This window comes from Symphalangus syndactylus, chromosome 9 (assembly GCF_028878055.3).
Source record: "Symphalangus syndactylus isolate Jambi chromosome 9, NHGRI_mSymSyn1-v2.1_pri, whole genome shotgun sequence".
In the NCBI taxonomy this organism is placed as follows: Eukaryota; Metazoa; Chordata; class Mammalia; order Primates; family Hylobatidae; genus Symphalangus; species Symphalangus syndactylus.
The window spans coordinates 108,786,749-108,809,250 of NC_072431.2; the positions used below are offsets into that span (position 1 = coordinate 108,786,749).

At 42.9% G+C, this 22,502-nt stretch overlaps 1 protein-coding gene across 1 annotated transcript; it reads right to left on the reverse strand.

Moving 5' to 3' along the window:
* Positions 1-16,730: 16,730 nt before the first annotated feature.
* LOC129490169 (olfactory receptor 13C7-like) lies at positions 16,731-17,667 on the reverse strand. The gene has a single exon (XM_055293744.2). It carries the CDS (start codon positions 17,665-17,667, stop codon positions 16,771-16,773), a length of 897 nt encoding a protein of 298 aa, XP_055149719.1. The 3' UTR covers positions 16,731-16,770.
* Positions 17,668-22,502: the final 4,835 nt, after the last annotated feature.

Here is a 22,502-nt window from a genome sequence, read left to right on the forward strand (position 1 = left end):
TTAGTCCTAATTGCCAAAACTTGGAAGCAACCAAGATGTCCTTTAGTAGGTGAATGGAGGAAAAAAAGACAACAACTTTGGTGCATCCAGACTGTGGAATATTTATTCGGTGCTAAAAAGAAATGAGCTATTAAGTCATGAAAAGACATGAAGGAACTTTAAATGCATATTACTATGTGAAAGAAGCCAATCTGAAAAGGCTCCATACTTTATGATTCCAACTATATGACATTCTGGAAAAGGTAAAACAATGAAGACGGTAAAATGATTAGTGGTTGCCCGGGGTTGGGGAAGGGAAGGATGAAAGGCAGAGCACAGAGGATTTTTTAGGGCAGTGAAACGAATCTGCATGATACTGCAATGGTAGATACATGTCATTATACACTTGTCAAAACCCATAGAATGTATGACACCAAGAGTAAACCCCAATGCAAATGACGGATTTTGGGTGATGATGTGTTGATGTAGGTTAACCATTTGAAACAAATGTACTACTCTGGTTGATAGTGGGGGAGGTTGTGCATATGTGAGGACAGAGGATATGTGGGAACCCCCTGTACTTTCCACTCAAGTGTGAACCAGAGTGTGCTAAAAAAGTTTATTAATTTAAAAAATGTTAGATGTTAAAAATCTGAAAAAACCGATTCACTAATATGACAGCTGCTCAAATTCCTTATCACACATTGAAAAGAACCAAAGATGTAGCAACCAAAACTTATGTTTAATCTTGATGCTATTTATAAGGTAGTAGCAACCAAAATTTGTGGTTAATCCTCATATTATTTATAATGCACATTATTTTTGTGTGACATGTTCACTTGTTATCGTGCAATTGGCTATGATGCTATAAAAAGAACATGCACCAAGCAGATGATTCATAGCCTTGCCCAACACTTAATTGAGAACAGCACATATTTGTACTTCTTTGTATAATTTTACGTGCGCTATGTGCATAGGCTTGGATTAAAGAAAGATCATTTCACATCTGAATCTATTCTAGTAATAAACAGAGAAAAGAGGAAAGATAAGTGCAGAGCCATACTTTTTTCGAATCAAGGACATTTAAAGAAGATTGCATAGAGATGGCAGGAAAATAATTATTCCAAGGTCTAATCAGAAGTGAGTCAATTCGACAGGACACATGTTAATGTGGTAGTAGCCTCTAGTATGTCAAGAATTGAAAAACAGAACACATTTGTGTATGTCCATTGTCTTGCATATTAACAGTTATTTAGAATATCTATATTTTTAAAGAAACTCAAATTAACTACTTGTGGGATGTGACAAACCTCCATTGGGGAAAAGTTAGATTCTTGTTTAATCAGGTTATATTATTCCAGAGTTTTGTATAATGTATGTTTCAACATATCTATTTTAATTCTGATACCCTCTTTCTCTCCCAGAATAATGAATCACACTCTCTTCTACAGCTGGTATAAATATGTCATTGTGTTCTTTTTTAGCTTTTGGTAATCATAACAGCATTTGTTGTTTAATCCAGCTGAAGTTTATGGAAGTGTATGGTGTGATGTATGGATCAAAGGCAACCTTCATTCAATTGAATGTTGTTGCTATTCCACCATTTATTAAAACATGATTCCTTCTTTAAGCTATTAATTTTGGTCTGATGTATACGTATTAAATTCTTACAGTTTGGATTCATTTTCTGGTATCATGAATATGAATGATTTTGCAAAACAAAAATCCAATGGTGTATAGTTCAATAATTGTTACCTCACATATAAGTTCAAATCTGGTAGGAAGAATCTGATATTGTGATCTTCAAAAGATCCTTGTATTGTTCCATTATTCTTCACTAGCAATTTATAGTGTTCAGCAGAGTCTTTTGGATAATTTAAAACATCAAATAACTGTGTTTATAAGGCCAGATTTCCTATCAGCCCTACTTCAAACATAGTGGAATTTGAATCTTTGGGGACAGAGCCCAGCAATATGTATATTAAATAAGATTTTTGTTTTTGTTTTTGTTTTGTTTTGTTTTTTTTTGAGACAGAGTCTTGCTCTGTCACCCAGGCTGGAGTACAGTGGTGTGATCTCTGCTCACTACAACCTCTGCCTCTTGGGTTCAAGCGATTTTTCTGCTTCAGCCTCCTGAGTAGCTGGAATTACAGGCATACACCACCACATTTGGCTAAATTTTGTATATATATATTTTTTAGTAGAAATGGGGTTTCACCATGTTGGGCAGGCTGGTCTTGAACTCCTGACCTTAAGTGATCTGCCCACCTCGGCCTCCCAAAGTGCTGGGATTACAGGTGTGAGTCACCACGTCCGGCCATATTAAAGAAGTTCTTTTGTTTGTTACAATTTGAGAGCTTCTACTTTAGGAACAAAGGTCACTTTTATTGTATTTCTTTCTCCACATCCCTGGCCAATCCCCCTGCTTTCCTTTATACTCTTATACTAGTCTTGATTGGGTGCAGTGGCTCACACCTGTAATCCCAATACTTGGGAAGGTCCATGAGGGAGGATTGCTTGAGGCCAGGAGTTTGAGACCAGTCTGGGCAACAAAGCAAGACCCCTAACTCTACCAAATATATATATATATATTTATATATATACATATATCTATGTACACACACACACACACACACATATATATGTGTGTGTATATATATATATATATATGCCTAACTCCACCAAATCTATCTATCTATCTATCTATCTATCTATCTATCTATCTATCTATCATCTATCTATCTATCATCTATCTATCTATCATCTATACCAGGCATGGTGGTGTGTGTGCCTGTGGTCTTAGCTGAGGGAGGCTGAGGCCAGAGGATAGCTTGAGTCTCAGGAGTTCAAGGTTGCAGTGAGCTGTGATGGTACCACTGTACTCCATCCAGGCTGGGCAATGCAACAAGATTCTGTCTCTAAAAAAATAAACAAAAACAAAAAGAAAACAGTCTTATACTTTTATTCTTGACTTGATCTGTCATGTCTGGAATTATGATTATTCTCAATTATTTGATATTTGTAATTATTATGAATACAATAGTATTCCTTTTTTTTTTGTTCTTGGTTTGTGTTGTTGCATGTTGAACACAGGAATGTATATGTAGGTATGTGGGAATACAATCGATTTGGGGGAACTTATTTCTATTTTCTAACTTTTCTGAACTCATATTACTGCTAATAGTTTTCTGGTTAATTTTTAGAAATACTGTAATGGGTTTTCTGCAAAAATTGACCTATATTTCTTTCTCTGCTATATTTACGTCTCTTATTTTGCACTTGACCACACTTTTATATCTATTTGCACTTGGCTACATTTTAGAACTATTTGAAATGAGAATTAGGGTGGGGACAGTATATAAGCTAAAGAAAATTACTAGTTCAGTCAGCTAAAAAATTACACATAACAATTCAGATAAGAATGAGAACTGAAGAAAGAAGTTGCTTCTTTTTTAAAAAATTGACTTCACTGAGGTATAATTTGCACACAGTAAAATGTACCCATTCTAGGCCGGACACAGTGGCTCACGCCTGTAATCCCAGCACTTTGGGAGGCCGAGGCGGGAGGATCACGATGTCAGGAGATGGAGACCATCCTGGCTAACATGGTAAAACCCTGTCTCTACTAAAAAATACAAAAAGTTAGCCGGGCATGGTGGCGGGCGCCTGTAGTCCCAGCTACTCAGGAGGCTGAGGCAGTGAACCCGGGAGGCGGAGCTTGCAGTGAGCTGAGATCACGCCACTGCACTCCAGCCTGGGTGACAGAGCGAGACTCCATCTCAAAAAAAAACAAAGTACCCATTCTAAGACTCAGTTCCATGAGTCTTAAGAAATGTATGCACTGTGTAACTACCATCACAAAATCAAGATATAAAATATTCCCACCACTCCCCAAAGCTTCTTAATGCCCTTGCAATCAACCCCGCAGCTCACCAGGCTCCAGGCAACAACTGGTATGATTTTTATCACCATATATTAGCTATGAATTTTCTAGAATTCCAATCATACACCATGTACTCTTTTGTGTCTGGCCTCTTTCACTTAGTATAATGTTTTTGAGATAATCCCATGTCTTAGCATTTTTTGGGTATTTTGTTCCTTTTTACTGATGGGTAGTATTCCATTGTATGGATGTACCTCAATTTGTTTATCTTTTGACTTATTGATGAATATTTGAGTTATTTTCAATGTGGGGCTATTACGAATAAAGATTCTATGAGCATTTGTATACATGTCTTTGTGTGGATGTATATTTTTATTTCTTTGATGTAAACACTCATGTCTCCAGATGTACTCGGGTCATCTTAACTTATGTAGATGACCGAGTGAAGATACATAGAGGCCTTTGAAAGAAGATTTTTATTACTTACATTTCCCGAGAGGAGAGGTCACACCATTCCATGCTGGGGTCATATGGGGAAGGACCAAGGTTTTTTCAGGAGGCAGAAGCAAGTGTGAGGGGAGAGCCCAGGCCAGAGACTCTATTACAGTTTCCATGGGAAAGGCAGGGCAGGGGTGGGTAGACAGCATAGGATTGAAAAATATGTGGGCTCTGGGCTATGAGGGTGGTCTCTGGTTGTCCGATACACGGCCCCGGGTGGTTTAGGGCAGGGAAATATTGGTTGGTATGTGAGTTAGATAAGGAGGTGGTTCAGAGTATAGGCCCTGGATCTCAGAGGAGATGTAAACAACTTTGGTTGTTAGTTTGGCCCTGAAATTAACGGATGTCAAATAGACAAATACAGAATCTAAGAAAATACAAAACTCAAGACTTGAACTATTGTCACAAGGAAGTGTATGTTTAACTTTATAAGAAACCAGTAGCTGTTTTCCAAAGGATTGTACCATATTACATTCTCATCAGCAATGTATGGGAGTTCTATTCTAGTTGCTACATGTCTTCCATAACACTTGGTATTGTCAGTCTTTAAAATTTTAGACATTCCAAAGAGTGTATGGTGAAATCTCATTGTGGTTTTAATTTGATTTTCCATAGTGACTAATGATGCTGAACAATTTTCATGTGCTTCTTGGACATTTATAAATCTTTTGTGAAACTCCTTTGTGAAGCATCTGTTCAAATCTTTCCCACATTTTTGGGGACTGCCTTCTTATTGCATTGTAAGAGTTCTTTACATATTATGGATACAAGTCCTTTATCAGATATATGCATTGCAACTATTGTCTGTCCATCTGTTGCTTACCCATTCATTTTCTTAATGGTATTGTCCAAAGAGCAAAAGTTTTAAACTTTGGTGAAGTCCAGTTTGGCACTTATTTCCTTTAGGGTTCATGCTTTTTTGCATCTTAAGAAACTTTTGCCTATTCTGAGGTCACAAAGATTTTCTTCTGTGTTTTCTTCTAGACTTTCTATAGTTCTAGCTTAAGCATTTACGTCTATGATTGATTTCAAATGAAGTTTTGTGAATGGTGTGAAATAAAGGTCAAGGTTCATTTTTTCCCCCGTATGACTATCCAGTTGCTCCAGAAACATCAACACCCAACTGGCTTGGGTCTGCTTTGACTCTGCTGATACAATGGACCCCTGAAGATGTGGCTAATATTCCCATTTGTTCTAAATCTTTCCATTCAATGGCCTTGACCCATTAAATGGAAAGATTTAGTGATGGGGTCACTTCATCACTCACCATGGTGATCCTGCTGACAACGTGATCAGATAATATGTCCAACCACCCCTGTATCCTTCTAATGGGGACAGGAATTCTGAACCCCTTTCATTTGCCATCGGGGCTGAGAGTGTCTTGGAGTTGGTGGTCTATTGCAGGCCCAGTCCTTCTGGGCTTGTAGCATCCATAAGATGTTGGTCATTCTGAAGAAGTAAAGAACCATAAATATTCATGGATTCGCCCTTAACAAATATGGACTTTCTATCGGAGGTTTTATTGTCTCAACATCACTTACAACCTCTAGCTTGGGCACCAGCCCAGGATGGAGAAGATGTTAAATTCCTCCTTATCCACTCAATAGAATCTTACCCTAGTTCTATCTTTTCTGATTATCCTCTTCAATCTGACCAAACTTCTAGCTAAGAAAGCACTCCATTTCTCCCTAAGGACATTGGAAACCTTTATTATTATATCCTGAATTCTCTTGCCTATACCTTTTAGTAAAGATAAAGGTAAACCCAAACTGCTGATAACCCCCAATTTTGCTCTTAATCTATAAAAGAGAAATTCTGGATTTTTAAAAACTCTCTTTTCTCTCAGAAAGCCTAATTTTTTTGAGATGAGGTCTCACTCTGTTGCCCAGGCTGGAGTGCAGTGGTGCAATCAAGGCTCACTCTGTGCAGCTTTGAACTCCTGGGCTCAAGTTGTCCTGCCCCAGCCTTCCAAGTAGCTGGGACCACAGGTGTGCGCCGTCGCACCCAGCTAGTTTTAAATTTTTTTGTAGAGACAGGGTCTCACCATGTTTCCCAGGCTGGTCTGAAACTCTTGGCCTCAAGCGATCCTCCTGCCTTGGACCCCCAAAATGCTGGGATTACAGGTGTGAGCCACCATGCCTGGCCAGAAAGCCTAATTTTTAAGATTATTGTCTAATTGGACACTCTAAGAGAAAAACAAATGTTTCATTCTAGGGAGTCTTTGTTCATCCCCATGAATTAATGAAACTGTTGATTGAATAGAGGGAGCAACTGGGCAACTTGATTTTGGGAATATAAAACCAACCACACTGGTCAAGGGTATCTCTTCTGGCAGCATGAACAATTAGATTCTCTGAGTATTCTCATCTTGCTGAGTGTGGAACACAACTGAGCGCGCTGAATAAAATGTAAAAACATTTTTTTAAAAGGTATTGATGAGCTTTCCAGAAACTAAGGGATACTCAAAGGCCAAAAACTAAGTGAAATCTGCAACCCAGAGACTTAAAAGCAATGACATTTTAGGCTTTTGCTATGAGGGAATTTGCCAGGCTGATGAACACCTCACAGGCTTGCTGATGCCCAAGGGCTTGGCTCACAGCAGGAGACTTGCGCGAGGAAGTCTTCCTACCCTGCCTCTTCCTTCAGCCCCTCTGCCCTGGTCCCACATCTTCTAGGGCTTTGCTCCTCAAAGCGTGGCCTGCAGAGTTCAGCAGCATAGACATTACCTGGAAATCTGTTAGAGATGTAGAATCTCAGACCCTACCTCAGACTCACTGAATCCTTATCCACATTCTCACATAACTCATGAAAACATTCAAGTTTGAGAAGCACCTATCTCAGGAGCTTGCGGAAATTTCAATTGTCAGCTTCAGCAATGTCCACCAGGTGGCAGGTTTGCAGCAGGCACAGGTAGCTAGAGCTGCAACCAGCCACCCAATTCTGAAGTTAGGAACAATTGCTCATGAACTGCGGAGGGAATGAATGGAGGGGCGACCCCAGAGGAGACCCCTAATCAAAGAGTGGCGGGTGATGGGGTGCAAGCCATGAGTTCCCCCTCTCTGGCAGTCCCCAGTTGTATTGTCTAGTGAGAGGGATGGGCTATACCCTCTCATTTTACAGACAAAGAAATCAAGGCCCAGAGAGGGAAGGAGACTTAGCCAAGTGCTCAGCAGCGGGAAATAGTGTTAGGGCCGGACTTGGAAGGCAGGTGTCAGGCTGCCTGGCCTGGGCTGAAAGCACTCCACTGTCTATGCTGACCTGAGCGGCTGCCTCTCCACTCACTCCCCTCAGATGCTCTTTGAACAGCTATCTTGTTTTCTCTGGAAGTGCTAGAAGCTGCTGTTTTAATAATTCAATTCGGATGGCCAGTGGTATTTCCACATGATATAGTTTGGATACTCGTCCTCACCCAAATCTCATGTTGAATTGTAATCCCCAGTGCTGGAGCTGGGGCCTGGTGGGAAGTGTTTGGATCATGGGCAGGTCCCTCATGGCTTGGTGCTGTCTTTGTGATAATGAGTTCTCCCAAGATTCAGTTGTTGTAAAGTGTGGCACCTCCTGCCTGCTCTCTCTCTCTCTCTCTCTCTCTCTTTATCTTTCTCTCTCTCTCGCTCACTCCTGCTTTGGCCATATGAAGTGCCTGCTCCCACTTCACCTTCTGCCATGAGTAAAAGCTCCCTGAGGCCTCCCCAGAAGCTACGCAGATGCTGGAGCCATGTTTGTATAGTCTGCAGAACCATGAGCCAGTTAAACCTCTTTTCTTTATAAATTACCCAGTCTCAGGTATTTCTTTATAGCAGTACAAGAATGGCCTAATACCCCACAATACTCAAGGTCCTGTGGCTAGAATCACTGCCTTGGAAGGTCAACTTTGAAAGGACCTCAAAGCCATGCAGTCTAAAACTAGCTTCTAGCAGGGGAGAGAAACAGCTGAGGTCCACAGAAGGGATCCGACGGCCAGCCCACTGCCCACACCCCCCCACCACTGCCATGTCTTGTCATTAGCTCATTTGGGTTTTTTGTTTGCTTTTTCGTTGCTTTGTCTCTTTGGTTCCAATTATGCCTACTCTCATGTCATAAAGGATTTGTGGTAACCCAAAAATGTATTCAAGGCCAAAAAATTAAAAATAGATAGGTGAGGAAATGGGGCAATGGGAAATTAAAAGTAGAAATGTGGAGGCACTTTCCCTCTAGGTCCTTTGAGAGAAGCTTCCATTACTTGTGACACAACAGGGGACACTCAGTTTACTTGTTCATCCTAGTCACATGGTTCACGGCCTGGACCTCGGGAAAGTCCCTTCTTTCCTCTGCGTTATCATTTCCCCATGAGCACAGTGAGGTGCTTAGAGATCATATGTTCTGGCCACCTGGGATTCTGACAGTCTGTCACTCAGTTAGGGGTTTCTGAAATACCAGGTTCTTCACAGTAGCCTTCACACCCTTGTTCCTCAGGCTGTAGATGATGGTGTTCAGCATGGGGGTGATCACTCCATAGGAGAGGGAGATGAGTTTGTTTGCAAAATCCTGCTTGTCTGCCCCCAGTGGGTCCTTCGACTTGGGCTTCCCATACGTGAAGAGGATGGTCCTGTAGAAGATGACCACAACTGTGAGGTGGGCAGAGCAAGTGGAGAAGGCCTTTTGCCTGATCACGTTGATAGAGATGTCAGCACAGGCCAACTTCAGGACAGCCAGGACCTCACAGGTCAAGTGGTTGATGATGTCCCCATAGAAGGGCAGGCGACTGATGATATTTAGTCTCTTTCCTTCCCTTAGGGCAGATGGGCCAAGAACTCCTCTGCTCTGGTGATATCAGCCAGGAGTCAGTCCCAGGTACCCTGTAACTCTAGTGCCAAGACTTTAAACTTTTACTGACCTTTAAGTAAATTTCAGTTCACCAGTGAGCCTCTGTGACTGACTAGCAAGGGGCCTCCTGCACGTTTTGGCCAAGTTGAAGTTCAGTTATCTCTGAACTTCCCTCCTCCCCATTCCCCATCAGCTCTCATGGAAGAACTGACTTGCTTCTGAGGCTGGTCCTGAGATTTCCCTTGCTTTTTTTCAGGGAACTAAATATCTCTCTTTCGGATTTCTAGGTGCTCACATGTGATTTATCCTCGGTCATCATAAGCTTGTTGACAACCCAGGGGTTTTGCAGTTGGTTTTATTTTACCCTGTGCTTGAAAACCATACAAACTCTATAGAAATCCATCTCCTCCGAGCTCTGCTTTGTGATCTGACCCCTTCCCAGGCTGCTACAGGAGCACTTCCCGCAAGGAGCTCTGAGACTCTCCTGTGCTTGCGCAAGCACACAGTGTCTGTGCCACGGCCATTTGGCTCAAGTCAACAGATGGCTACCGAGCACACCTTCTGTGCCAGGCATGATTCTCAGTGCTGGGTACTCAGAGATAAAAATCAAAGTTTCTACTTTAAAGAGCTCAATATTTAGGAGAAGACGGACATGCTAAAAAATCAGTGCAAGGCCTAGAACAGCAACAGCAGCTGTAGAAGCAGTGGTAGGAGCTATTATCAATTGAATATAAATTTTGTACTAGGAGGCCAGATGCGGTGACTCACCTCTGTAATCCCAGCACTTTGGGAGGCTGAGGGAGGCGGATTGCTTGAGCTCAGGAGTTCAAAACCAGCTTGGGCAACACAATGAGACTCCATCTCTACAAAATTTTTTTTTAGAAATTAGCTGGGTTTGGGGGCATTCACCAGTAGTCCCAGCTATAATCAAGCAGCTTAGCAGCTAAGCCTCAAAAGGCATTTTATAACTCTTTTTCCTTTCCCCTTTCTTCCTCCTCCCACCCCCAGTCTCAAGATATAACTTTGAGACAGACTGCTTATGTGTTACCGTTCATCTTGAAATACAGCCTCGGAATGGGCTGTGAACCTCTCCCTTTCTTTTCCCATTCTGTGCTCCCATGCCTTATGCACATTTATTTACCTAGATGCTTGTTAAGCACACACCGTGCTCACTTATCTGGTCGTATGCTTCCTTTGATGCTGCAGAGGTCAGATCCTGATAGGGACCAGAAGACACCTCCAGAATTCTCTCTCCAACAAAAGGTTTCCTCAGGGCTGGAACCCACTCTCAGCTGAAGAGTGATCACAAGATTGACTGTGATTAATTTATAACCTGGTAGGATCCACGATGGCACCAGCCCCTTCACCAAATGGAACAATAATTCAAGATGAGCCATCGGAGTGTCATAGCACCTGGCACCTCCTAGCCCCCCTGGCCTCTTCCACATTCCAAAATGCTTTCTTTAAAAACCCTTGCATTCCCAGCCGGGCACGGTGGCTCACACCCGTAATCCCAGCACTTCGGGAGGCCCAGGCAGGCGGATCACGAGGTCAGCAGATCGAGACCATCCTGGCTAACACGGTGAAACCCCATCTCTACTAAAAATACAAAAAAATTAGCCGGGCCCAGTGGCGGGTGCCTGTATCCCAGCTACTCGAGAGGCTGAGGCAGGAGAGTGGGGTGAACCCGGGAGGTGGAGCTTGCAGTGAGCAGAGATCGTGCCACTGCACTCCAGCCTGGGCGACAGAGTGAGACTCTGTCTCAAAAAAAAAAAAAGAAACCATCACCACCACCACCACCAAAAACCCCTGCATTCCCTCCACAAATTGAAGAGTGGAATTTGCTGTCTACTCTTCCCCTTGCTGGCATGGATAATAAAGGAATATTGCTCTTCCATATCATAACTCGTTATTATTTTGACTTCTTTCCACAAGCAGTGAGCAATCAGATCCTTTTGCCAGTTCCACAGCTACTCGGGAGGCTGAGGTGGGAGGACTGCTTGAGCCCAGGAGGTTGAGGATGCAGTGAGCCATGATCATACCACTGCACTCCAAAATGGGTGAGAGAGCAAGACCTTGTCTCAAAAAAATTTAAAAAAAAAGAAAAATTATGTACTAGGCACCTTATTTACTATCATTCTCACAACATCCTCAGAAGGAAAGAGCTATCATATCTGTTCTCAGATGAAGAGAGACAGTGCAATAAAATCAAAACATATGTCTAAGGAACGGGGGCAGATGTTCTTAATCCACTGGTAAGCCTTTAAGTTGGATCTGAGGCCCAGCCCTATAACTACCCTGTTTTCCTCTTTGCTTTTAAATGTAAAGTTCAGACTAAAAGACTGAATAAATATCCATCTACCCCTGACATCTTCCATACACAGGTCAGGTCAGGATCTGTAGGGTCTCTGTCTGGGTCCCATGTCTCCAAGGTCAGATTTGTCTCTGACCCAGGGCTGGATGTTTTGATTCCCCTTGAGCAGCTCCTCTTCCGTCCTAGGAAGGAAGCCATATGGTTTATTCCACAGATTGAATCATGGTTCAAACCTTCATTCTCTTGTAAGAAGAAGGATGAGGGATGTTTCTATTTTGGGATCACTTAAGCCTAATTAATTTGATTTGGAAGTATTCATGTTTGGAGTGTTTGTCAGTGTTTTTCTTTCAGTGGTCATGCAAAATAGTCATAGAAACAGTCACAGGATGGATGCTCTCTGCTTAATCAGGGTTTCCAAAAACACACCACCGTACAGGCCATTCTTCAATTCTGGCTTTTGTTTCGCTCATAGACAATGGTAGGCCCAAGCTTAGAAGGAGCTTTAGGGACTAATCAAGCCAATTCCTGTGCAAAGCATACCAGCCCTACTACTTCCTTGATCATGGTCCTCCAGGCTCAGCTGGAATACAAATGCCCCTCGACTTACAATGGGGCAATGTCATGATAAACCCATCATAAATGGAAAATGCTGTAAGTTGAAAATGCATTTAATACCCTTAACTTGCTGAACATCATAGCTTAGCCTAGCCTACCTTAAATATGCTCAAAACACTTACAGCAGTCTACAGTTGGGCAAAATCATCTAGCACAAAGTCAATTTTATAAGAAAGTATTGAATATCTCATGTAATTTATTGACTACTATACTGAAGGTGAAAAAAAATGGTTGTATGGGTACTTGAAGTACAGTTTCTACTTAATAGGTATCACTTTTTCACCATTGTAAAGTTGAAAAATTGTAAGCCAGCTTTCTTCCGGCACCCTGTGCTAAGAAGATCTCTATGTACGTAGGATATGTTTGTTTAGAATTTACGTATACTTGGGTAATCCTAATCATTAATTTTTCCAGAAGCAGATACCTTGGGGATGAGGAGAGCCATGAAACCTCCATTTTCTTTCTGGGGTCTGGCTTTGTCACCCAGGCTGGAATGCAGTGGCACAATCAGCTCACCACAGCCTTGAACTTCTGGGCTGAAGCGATCCCTCTGCCTCAGTCCCGAGTATCTGGGACCTGTGTGCACCACTACACCTGGCTAACTTTTAAAAATGTTTTTGTAGAGATGGAGTGGGGGGTCTCACTCTGTTGCCCATGCTGGTCTCAAACTCTCGGCCTGAAGAGATCCTCCTGTTTCACCCTCCCAAAGTGCTGGGATTACAGGCATAAGCACCACGCTCAGCAAGAACTCCATTTTTCTTTTTTCATTTTTGAGACAGAGTCTCACACTGTCATGTGGGCTGGAGTGCAATGGCATGATCTCTGCTCACTGCAACCTCCGCCTCCTGGGTTCAAGCGATTCTCCTGTCTCAGCCTCCCGAGTAGCTAGGATTACAGGTGCCCGCCACCACGCCCAACTAATTTTTTGTATTTTTGGTAGAGACAGCGTTTCACTATGTTGGCCAGGCGGGTCTCGAACTCCCAATCTCAGGTGATCTGCCCACTTTGGCCTCCCAAAGTGCTGGGATTACAAGCATGAACCACCATGCCCGGCCTTTAGAACTCCGTTTTTCTACTGACATCTCCCCTGGTTCCTGGCCTGACCCATGCCAATTGCTTCCAATTATATTCAATTGCTCAAATGGTCAGTTGCTCCATTTATATCATCATTGGCTGCCTTTATTCCCTTCTGTCTTCAGACATGCCAGGCATTTCAGACCTATAATGATGCATAAAAGGTGCCCACTCACTTTTGTACAAACAACATTGGCGTTATTTCCTTCTGAATATGCCTGGAACTAGAGTTTATGTTATCTGGTATCAGAGTCACAGAAATGCCTCATGTCTTGTGAAATAAGGCTTCCCTATTTTTTGGGCCTAAATTCATATTAAACCTATGCTATTTCTAAGGAGATGAGAGTGGGTGTATGCCAGGAATCACAATTTTTTCAAATTGCTCATTGAAAGGGACTTCTTTAAAAGTCATCAGGCCATCACACCCCCCACAGAGGAATAGGCTGCTGTTCTGCTGGCCACTGTTTCAGAGAGGGTGTCTGGCAATCAAGTGATCCTTCAGGATGGTTGGGATGGCTCCTGGAAACATCAAACTGCCTTGGCAGAGTGTAGAGGAAGGAGCCAAAAGGCTCAAAGAATTTGGTATGCTACGTGGACTTTTAAATTAGACCTACCAGATGGCTATGTTCCCTAGGAAGGCTAGAGGACACTTTCTTCACTAAGTGAATAAGAAAATGCACTAATGAGGTGCATTATTGAGAACCTCGGCAGTGTTTATCCTCTGTCAGCCAGGCTGACTGTAGGAGGTGCTGTTTTGGAAGTGGGGTCCCTAGTGTTAACGGAGATGATAATTTTCCAGAATAGTAGAGGCCTGATGGCAGCACTTAACTATTAGGGGCAAGAAGATTAATTACTGTAATAGACAGCAAGGTCAGAATAGCAACCAGAGGGCCTGACCCACAGGAATGTATGGTAATGACTATGCAACTGTAATGTTCCTGGGAGCAAGACAGGTAGGCAATTTAGAAGGTTGTAAATGTAGGTAATTAAAACAAAATCAAGCATGGATGAGCAGAAGCCTGATAACATCTTCCCTGTTGAAAAATTATGATCATTCCCTCAATTCCAGACCTAAATTAAGTCTCAGATCCAAAATACCTCAATTGAAGGAGAGGCTGTTCTCTGAGGAAGAATGCCTCAAGGGCATTCCCTTGCATGTATATAGTAGTGATTTTCTCTATATTTCCCTCCAGGGACTTGTGACTATTTCCCTGAGTAGCTGTACACTGGGGAAAATGGAATACCCTAATATTTTGAGGGCTGTTGGTTATAGAATCTCAACTGACACTAATACCAAGGAACCCAAAGGAGCATCTACTGTAGGAGTATATGGAAATCAGTTGATAAATGGGGTCTAGGTCCAAGTTTGTTTCCTGATAGGACAAATGGATTTTTATGGAACTAACCACTGGTAGTCATTCTCCAGGTTTCCAAATGTGTAACTAGCACGGACATACATAATAGCTGGTTCTCACATTTACAGTAGGGATGAGACCTAGAGTGGGATCTGCGACCTCCACCTCTCTCCTGCCTTTGGAAGGAATCTCTCCTCCTTCCTGTTTTCACATCTGCTCTTTCTTCTTCCCCTTCTGGACACCTAAATGTGTCTCTTTAATGGGCTTAGGCTTTTTAAAAACTGATGGGAACTGGTGAATTCCAGCTGTTTTAATTCTCTAGGCCACCCTCTGTATGTCCTCATTATACTCCCACCAATAAAAATGTATTTAGGGCAAAGACCTGAGTCTTATTTCACATGGGGATGAGGAAGAAAAAAAGAGAAAAGAAAAGGAGAAAGCAACCTAGTATGTACTGGCATGGCTAAAGGACCAAAGTTTGGTAATAACTGACTGCCATGGTCTGAATGGTTCCCCTAAATTCATATGTTGAAACTTAATTATCAATGTCATAATATTAAAAGGTACAACCTCATGAATGGGATTAGTAACCTTATAAAAGGGCTGGAGGGAACTAGCTAGCCCCTTTTTTGCTTTTTCATCCCTTCTGCCATGTGAGGACATAGTGTTCAAGGTATTGGAAGCAGAGACTGGACTGTCACCAGACATTGAACATGCTGGTGCCTTGATCTTGGACTTCCCAGCCTCTAGAACTGTGAGAAATAAATTTGTACTATTTATACATTACCTAGTCTCAGGTATATTGTTATAGCAGTAAAAATGGATGAAGACACTGTCATTTACAAATATAAAGTGGACTGAAAATAGTCACTATAACACATTAAGTTTCACTCCTATCTCAGTCTGCTCCTTGAGTGTAGAAGGAAGTCATGGACTGAGAGCTCTTTGGGCTGCAAAGAACACACAGCCAATCTCACCAGTGTCGCAGATGGTCAGGGATGACTGTTATTGCTGGCCTGTTATTAGTTGTAGGATTGAGAATTATTTTTGCATTTGCTTCCTCACAGTCTTTTTGGTGTTCCAGAACAATGTGGACATACTCATGGAATATGTGCTGTGTGTAACTGCTATGCATCATGTTGGTTGCATGGACAAAAGTTTGGAAGCTGCTGGCACCCAGTCATACAGTACTTAGTTACTGCTTCAGTGGGGTGGCAAGTTTGCCTCTGAATTCTCCTGTGGTGACAATAAGTAGATGAATGTTGTGAATGACAAGATTCTTAGTGCCCATGAGGTCAAAACAAAGCAGCTGCTCAGGTCTCACTATTCCTAGTGCTAAGATGTGAGAAGAATTCCTGCCACAGTGCTAATGCTTACCATTATATGTTGGGGCAGATGACATTTTCCAATTTATCCCTACATGAGAAACAGCAAAGGTCTCTGGGGTAACACAAAATCAGAGTAGAGTAAGTAGCAGTTTTACATAGGACAAAACAACATTGTATTAGTCCATTCTTGCAATGATATAAAGAAATAACTGAAACTGGGTAATTTACAAAGAAAAGAGGTTTAATCAGCTCGCTATTCCACACGCTGTACAGGAAGCATGGCTGGGGAGGCCTCAGGAAACTTACAATCATGGCAGAAGGCAAAGGGGAAGCAATCATGTCCTACATGGCTGGAGTAGGAGGAAGAGGGTGAAACGGGAGGTGCTACACACTTTTAAACATCTAGATCTCAGGGGAACTGACTCACTATCATGAGAACAGCAAGGGGGAAATCTGCCCCCATGATCCGATCACCTCTTACCAGGCCCCTCCTCCAACACTGAGGATTACAATTCGACAGGAGATTTGGGCAGGGACACAGAGCCCAACCATATCCTGTATCCTCCAAGATCCCAGTACCACTAAAATTTTTGTTTGTTTGTCTCTTTTGACCACTTCTATAACTCTTATGGATATTCATCAAATTCTGTATCAAAGAATTTAAGATTTAGTCAGTAAAATATAGCTATGATATGACACAGCACGATTCTGTGTAAAGCCAACAAACTAACCAGCAGCCTCAGAAATTTTATGGTTCTTTCCACTGACAGTCTAAGGTCCTCCCTGGTTACCATTTCCCCGAGAGAACAATGAGGAATTTGGAGGTTATACATTCTGGCAGTCTGGGAATCTGTGATAGTCACTCTGCTAGGTGTTTCTGAGCCACCAGGTTCCTCATAGCAGCTTTCACATCTTTGTTCCTCAGGCTGTAGATGATGGGTTTGAGCATGGGGTCACCACTCCATAGAAAAGGGAGATGAGTTTGTCTGCAAGGTCCTGTTTGTCTGCTCCCATTGGGTCCTTAGACTTGGGCTTCCCATACATGAAGAGGATGGTCCTGTAGAAGACGATCACGACAGTGAGGTGGGCAGAGCAGGTGGAGAAGGCCTTTTTCCTCCCCTCAGCTGAGGGGATTCTCAGGATGGTGGCAAGGATAAAGACATACGAGACAAAAATAAACAGGACTGAGAGTGCAAGGAAGATCATGTTGGCCACAACCATGCTGATCACGTTGATGGAGATGTCAGCACAGGCCAACTTTAGAACTGCCAGGATCTCACAGGTGAAGTGATTGATGACATTGTCCCCACAGAAGGGCAGTCGCATTGCTAGGGATGTCTGTACCACAGAGTTGGTGATACCAGCTGCCCAGGAGCTGACAGCCATGGGCATGTAGGCAGCCTTGCTTATGACCACAGGGTACCTAAGGGGGTTGCAGATGGCCACATAGCGATCAAAAGCCATCATGCTCAGGAGGACACACTCTGTGGCTCCCATGGCAAAAGAGAGGAACATCTGTACTGCACAGGCTGAGAAGGAGATGGTTTTCCTGGGGGTCAGGAGGCTGTCAAGGATGAGGGGGACTGAGGAAGTTGTATAGCAGATGTCCAGGAAGGAGAGGTTCCCCAGGAAGAAGTACATGGGCGTGTGCAGGCGGGAGTCAAGGATGGTCACCAGGATGAGGACCCCATTGCCCAGCAGGATCACCAGGTACATCAGCAGGATGAACACAAAGAATGTCTTCTCCAGCTTTGGGTGGGCAGAGAGGCCCAGGAGAATGAACCCCAACACAGGGGAGGTCTCAATGGACCTGTTCATGGTGCATCTGCTCTGTCACCTAGAGGAACTCAGAGGTCAACCTCAGCATTATCTTACTCCAAAAGTACCTGGAAGGCCAGGCACAAATCCTTGCCCTGCTGAGCAACTGGAGAATAGTGCTGATGATTTGTTCATCTCTATGGGGTTCTAGGAACAATGTAGTACAGGTCAATATTTAACTTCTGCTTCCAGTAAGAACAAACAGGCTAATGTGGACTAACTGTCTTGCAGATGACAATTAGACAAACTGGAAAAAATACATAAAACATTGGAGAAGTAATAAGACAATGAGGAACATAGGGTTACGATTCTGGGGAAAAACAAGGACCTAGAGATGTAAGTCTAGCACTTGTGGCTGTGACTCAACTCGAGCATTTGCAGCTTCTGGAGGGAGCCAGGGAGAGGCTGGGAAGCATTACTGACAGCCTCATGGAGATGGGGAATAGGTTTTGTTGTGAAAGACTCACCTTGAAAGGCCCCTCACTAAATATTCTCCTTTTGGGATGGACTCTCAAAGGGCAGCATCATAGGAATAAGGGCAAATCAGAAGGAAACAGACATTTACACATGCTGTAGTTCAGCTTCAGATCTTCCCAAGCCCTGAAATTAAATTGAGGTGATACCAAGTTTTGATGCTCCCAAATGCCTCACAGAAGCAAACATAGATCCACTTTGGAGGAAGATAACATCACCCTAGTCTCTAAATCATTTCCACAAATAATTTTGCAAACACAACATCTGGCACACACTGAAAAAGAATAAGGCACACAAGGAGACAAGAAAACAAATCAAAACTAACAGAAAAAAAGCAACAACAGAAAATAAAGCATCTCTTGGGGCATGTGGCAGCCAAGAGGACAGTTCTAGTGCCACCTGCCTAGACAGCAAGCCCAGGCCACCTTGACACATCCGGTGCCAAGGTCTCAACATTTGGTTGATCCTTTTGTACATCTGTGGCAGTAAGTAGGCCCCTGTGCCCCATGGCCAAGTTGAATGAGAGTTCCGACTGAACCTCCCGTCTTCTCTTCATTCTCCATTGCTTGCAGCAAAGGCATTAACTTGTTCCTGAGACTGTTTACAGAGCCCTGGGTCCTGCTCGGTTACTTTGTTTTTTTTTTTTAATGGAAAGGTTAAATCTCTCTTGATAAAGATTCTTGGATTTTCCAAACTTTGGCCAAGCACCTGAACCTTCTTCTAGGTACATCTGTGTGCTTGCTTATAAAATTCAGTTTCAGCAAAAGGTCCTGCTAAGTCAGTTCAGCAAGAACCCCCATCCTCAATATTGATCATCTTCAATGTTTGATGAGGTTCCTTATCCTCCACCATCCCCAGGTTATGTCTGATTACCCTGTCCTCTCTTCAGCAAGAATTCTGTTAGGTCCATTTAGCCAGAATCCCCGTTACCCCTGATGTTTCTTCTTAGTAATTTTCCATCTACTGACCCCCTCCTTGGCTAAAAATTCCCACTTGTGCCTGCTGTATTTGGAGTTGAGCCCAATTTATCTCCCTCACTGCAAAATCCCATGGCAGTGGTCCCTATACATGTTGAGATAGTCCTGAATAGTCTGCTTTGCCATGCTTTAACAAGTACTAATGAATCATTGTCTCCTCAACACTCCTCAGACTTCGAGGTGCTCCTCAAACTATGATTTGTTCTGGAGCAGTAAAAAGCTTGTAGGCAACTTGAGCACTACAGTTTTATTAGCACTGTATCTAAAATACTTACAAACCTCCCAGATATCCATCTCTCTAAGAGCTCTTGGTAATCCAACCCCCTCCTCTGTTGTTGCAGGGATGCTTCCTGCCTCGTGAGCTCTGAGATACTCCTATGTTGGTGGTAAGCACATTATAGCTGTGACCAAGTCAGTGCCATAATAATTCAGGTCAGGTTAACAGATATTTGTTGAGCCTCTACTTTGGGCCAGGCATAATTCTAGGTGCTGGGAACAAAGAGCTCAAAATCTAGTGGGGAAATAGTCATACAAACAAATACTTTCATCATCATCATCATCATCACCATCATCATCATCCATAACAATTACTTGAACGCAAAGGACAACAGGTCTTAGGGTCTATTTAGTAATTGCTCCCTTTCTAAGGCAGAAAGCCCTTTACCACGTTCCTGATAGTCATAGAACCTAGATCTGACTATCTGAGTGATGTGAGGTTCTTTATCTCCTGGTAAGACTCACTTCATTTTGAAGTAGTTACTCTGGATATTGAGCTGAAATCTGTCTCCTTGCAACTTCTACCTGGCTTTGTCTTCTGGAGCCCCTAAAGGCAGTTAATCTCTCTTACACACAACTGCCTAAATATCTAGAAATAGCATGGCTTCAGCACGAAGATAAATAAGAATAAATCTCCCTTTTTCTCTTAAGGTCTTAAAAAGGTAGATATATCTCTTATAGGCAAATGTATCAACCAGGAGCTCGCTACAAAGCCTGACACTGAGAATAGTCCCCAAGCTTGAGGATGGCTGAGGTGCCCGAGACACACTGCTGCTGGGATGTGTGTGTTGGGCAGTGTATCAGTCCCCAGCTGGGTTTCTCACTGTAGGTTGGCCAGCCGACTCTCAAGAACTTGCATCAGATCATATGAAGAAAATATCCCCTCTATGTCATCATTATCAGATCCAGAAACATGCTTATTATTATTGCCAGACTTTGTATCTAACTATGAAGTGAGAAAGAGCCCAACAGTTTTTATCAAGAAAGGACAACCAATCGTCAGAAGAAGACTATTAGCTGTATGGTCGCAGGCAAGCCCGCATTTCCTGGGCATGATGGCAGGGTGAGGCCAGGTGATCTCAGACATTCTTGCAGGTTGACGAGGTCTATTTGATTTTGTGAGAATAATATCATACCAATGAAACAGCTTCACATCTGCCCTCCTCAAGCCCCCATTCCATTACAATCAAGTCTGATGATAGAAATGTAACCATGCTGTTGATTAATGGGTGAAAATATATGGTTTGATCGAAGGAATAAGACCTAGTTTTCAATAGGTCAGGAGGGTGACTATAGTTTACAATAAGCTACTATACCTTTAAAGATAGCAGGAAGAGAATAATTCAAATATTTCTAGCATAAAGACAAGAGTTTAAAGTCATGGATATCCCAACTACACTCACGTGATCCTTGCAAATTATACGAATGTATTAAATTATCACATGTACCTTAAAACCATGTATATCTATTATGTATCAATAAGAAACTGTATTTTAAAAAATAAATATAGCCAATGCTAATGAAAATTGTGGAATTCCTTTCACCAAAACTTGCCCTTACCTTTATAAAAAAAAACATCGTAAGCAAGAATGATCGATTTTCCAAGGTTTGGAAAGAGGCTACATGTCAGAAACAGTGACATTGGGTCTAAACGCCAGGGTGAGGGCTCAGGACATGTGACAGGTGAAGGGTCCTTTCTGCTTCTCCTGCCTCATGTGCTTGGGGCACAATCTCCAAAGGACTGGCCATCACCCTTAGAAGATAATTTAAATTGCAGTTTATTCTTTGGGACCATTGTAGTCCCTGAAGTCATTTAAGGTTTGGAAAGTGAATTGTACTCAGTTTAGAAACTTTCTATCCTTCTGGGATAACATCCCCAAGAACCAATTATGTTGGCAGCACTGTAGGAAGTCAGCTGTCTGCTCCTTCTCCCCCTCCTTCTCTCCCTTCCTCTTTCCCTTCCTTCCTTCCTTGTCTCCTTTCTTTCTTTCTGAACATCATAATCCCATTAACAGGGTCCAACAATCTGTGGGTCAGTGATTCTGGGATTCAGACCCCAGGTGCTTTCTCTTGTGCTGCAGCCAAGCCCCGTCACCCCCAGTCTGTGCTTACGCAGTGGCTTGGGGCATCTGACTGAAGGACCTTTACTCTCCCTGTAAATGTTCATCTCATTGGATTAAACACCTTGAAGCAACCTGCTGTGTTCTGCCTCAATCCTCACTGGGCACCCAAGTCACTGTCCTTTCAGCTCCCTGTCATCTGTGCATGTGCTGCCAGACCTCTTACGAGTCACGGACAGAATGTGACCCAGGACAGGGATGAGTCTAGAGAATGGGGACTTTCCTTTATTCAGCAAACAATTATTGAGCATATGCTCCATAAAAGGCAGAAATGTGTAGAGTAACCCAGGGTCCCTGCCCTCTGGGAGTGCACCCTCTAGCGGCAAAAGGCAGAAATGTGCAGAGTAACCCAGGGTCCCTGCCTTCTGGGAGTGCACCCTCTAGAGGCAAGAAAGAGGCACATGAAAAAAATACGGTTGACCCTCGAACAGCGCAGGGATTAGGGCGCCGATCCCCATTGCAGTTGAAAATCCATGTGTAACTTTTAACTCCCCCAAAACAACTACTAATAGCCTATTGTTAGACTGAACGCCTAACCGATAACATAAACAGTAGATAAACACATATTTTGTATGTTAAATGTATTATTATACTGTATTCTCATAATAAAGTAAGCTAGAGAAAAGAAAATATTAAGAAAATCATGCTGGGTTCAGTGGCTCATGCCTCTAATCCAGAACTTTAGGAAGCCGAGGTGGGCGGGTCGCCTGAGTTCAGGAGCTGGAGACCAGCCTGGACAACAAAGTGAGACCCTGTCTCTACCAAAAATACAAAAATTATCCGGGTGTGGTGGCAGGTGCCTGTGTCCCAGCTACTCCAGAGGCTGAAGAGGGAGGATGGCTTGAGCCTGGGAGGCAGAGGTTGCAGTGAAACAAGTTAGTGCCACTGCACTGCAGCCTGAATGACAGAGCCAGACCCTGCCCACCCCACCCCCCACCACACACACACAAATCACAAGAAAGATAAAACATGTTTACTGTTCGTTAAG

What these genes read in the sequence shown, in the direction of transcription:
- LOC129490169 (XM_055293744.2), bottom strand. Translation starts at nt 17,667, where the DNA reads ATGAACAGGTCCATTGAGACCTCCCCTGTGTTGGGGTTCATTCTCCTG.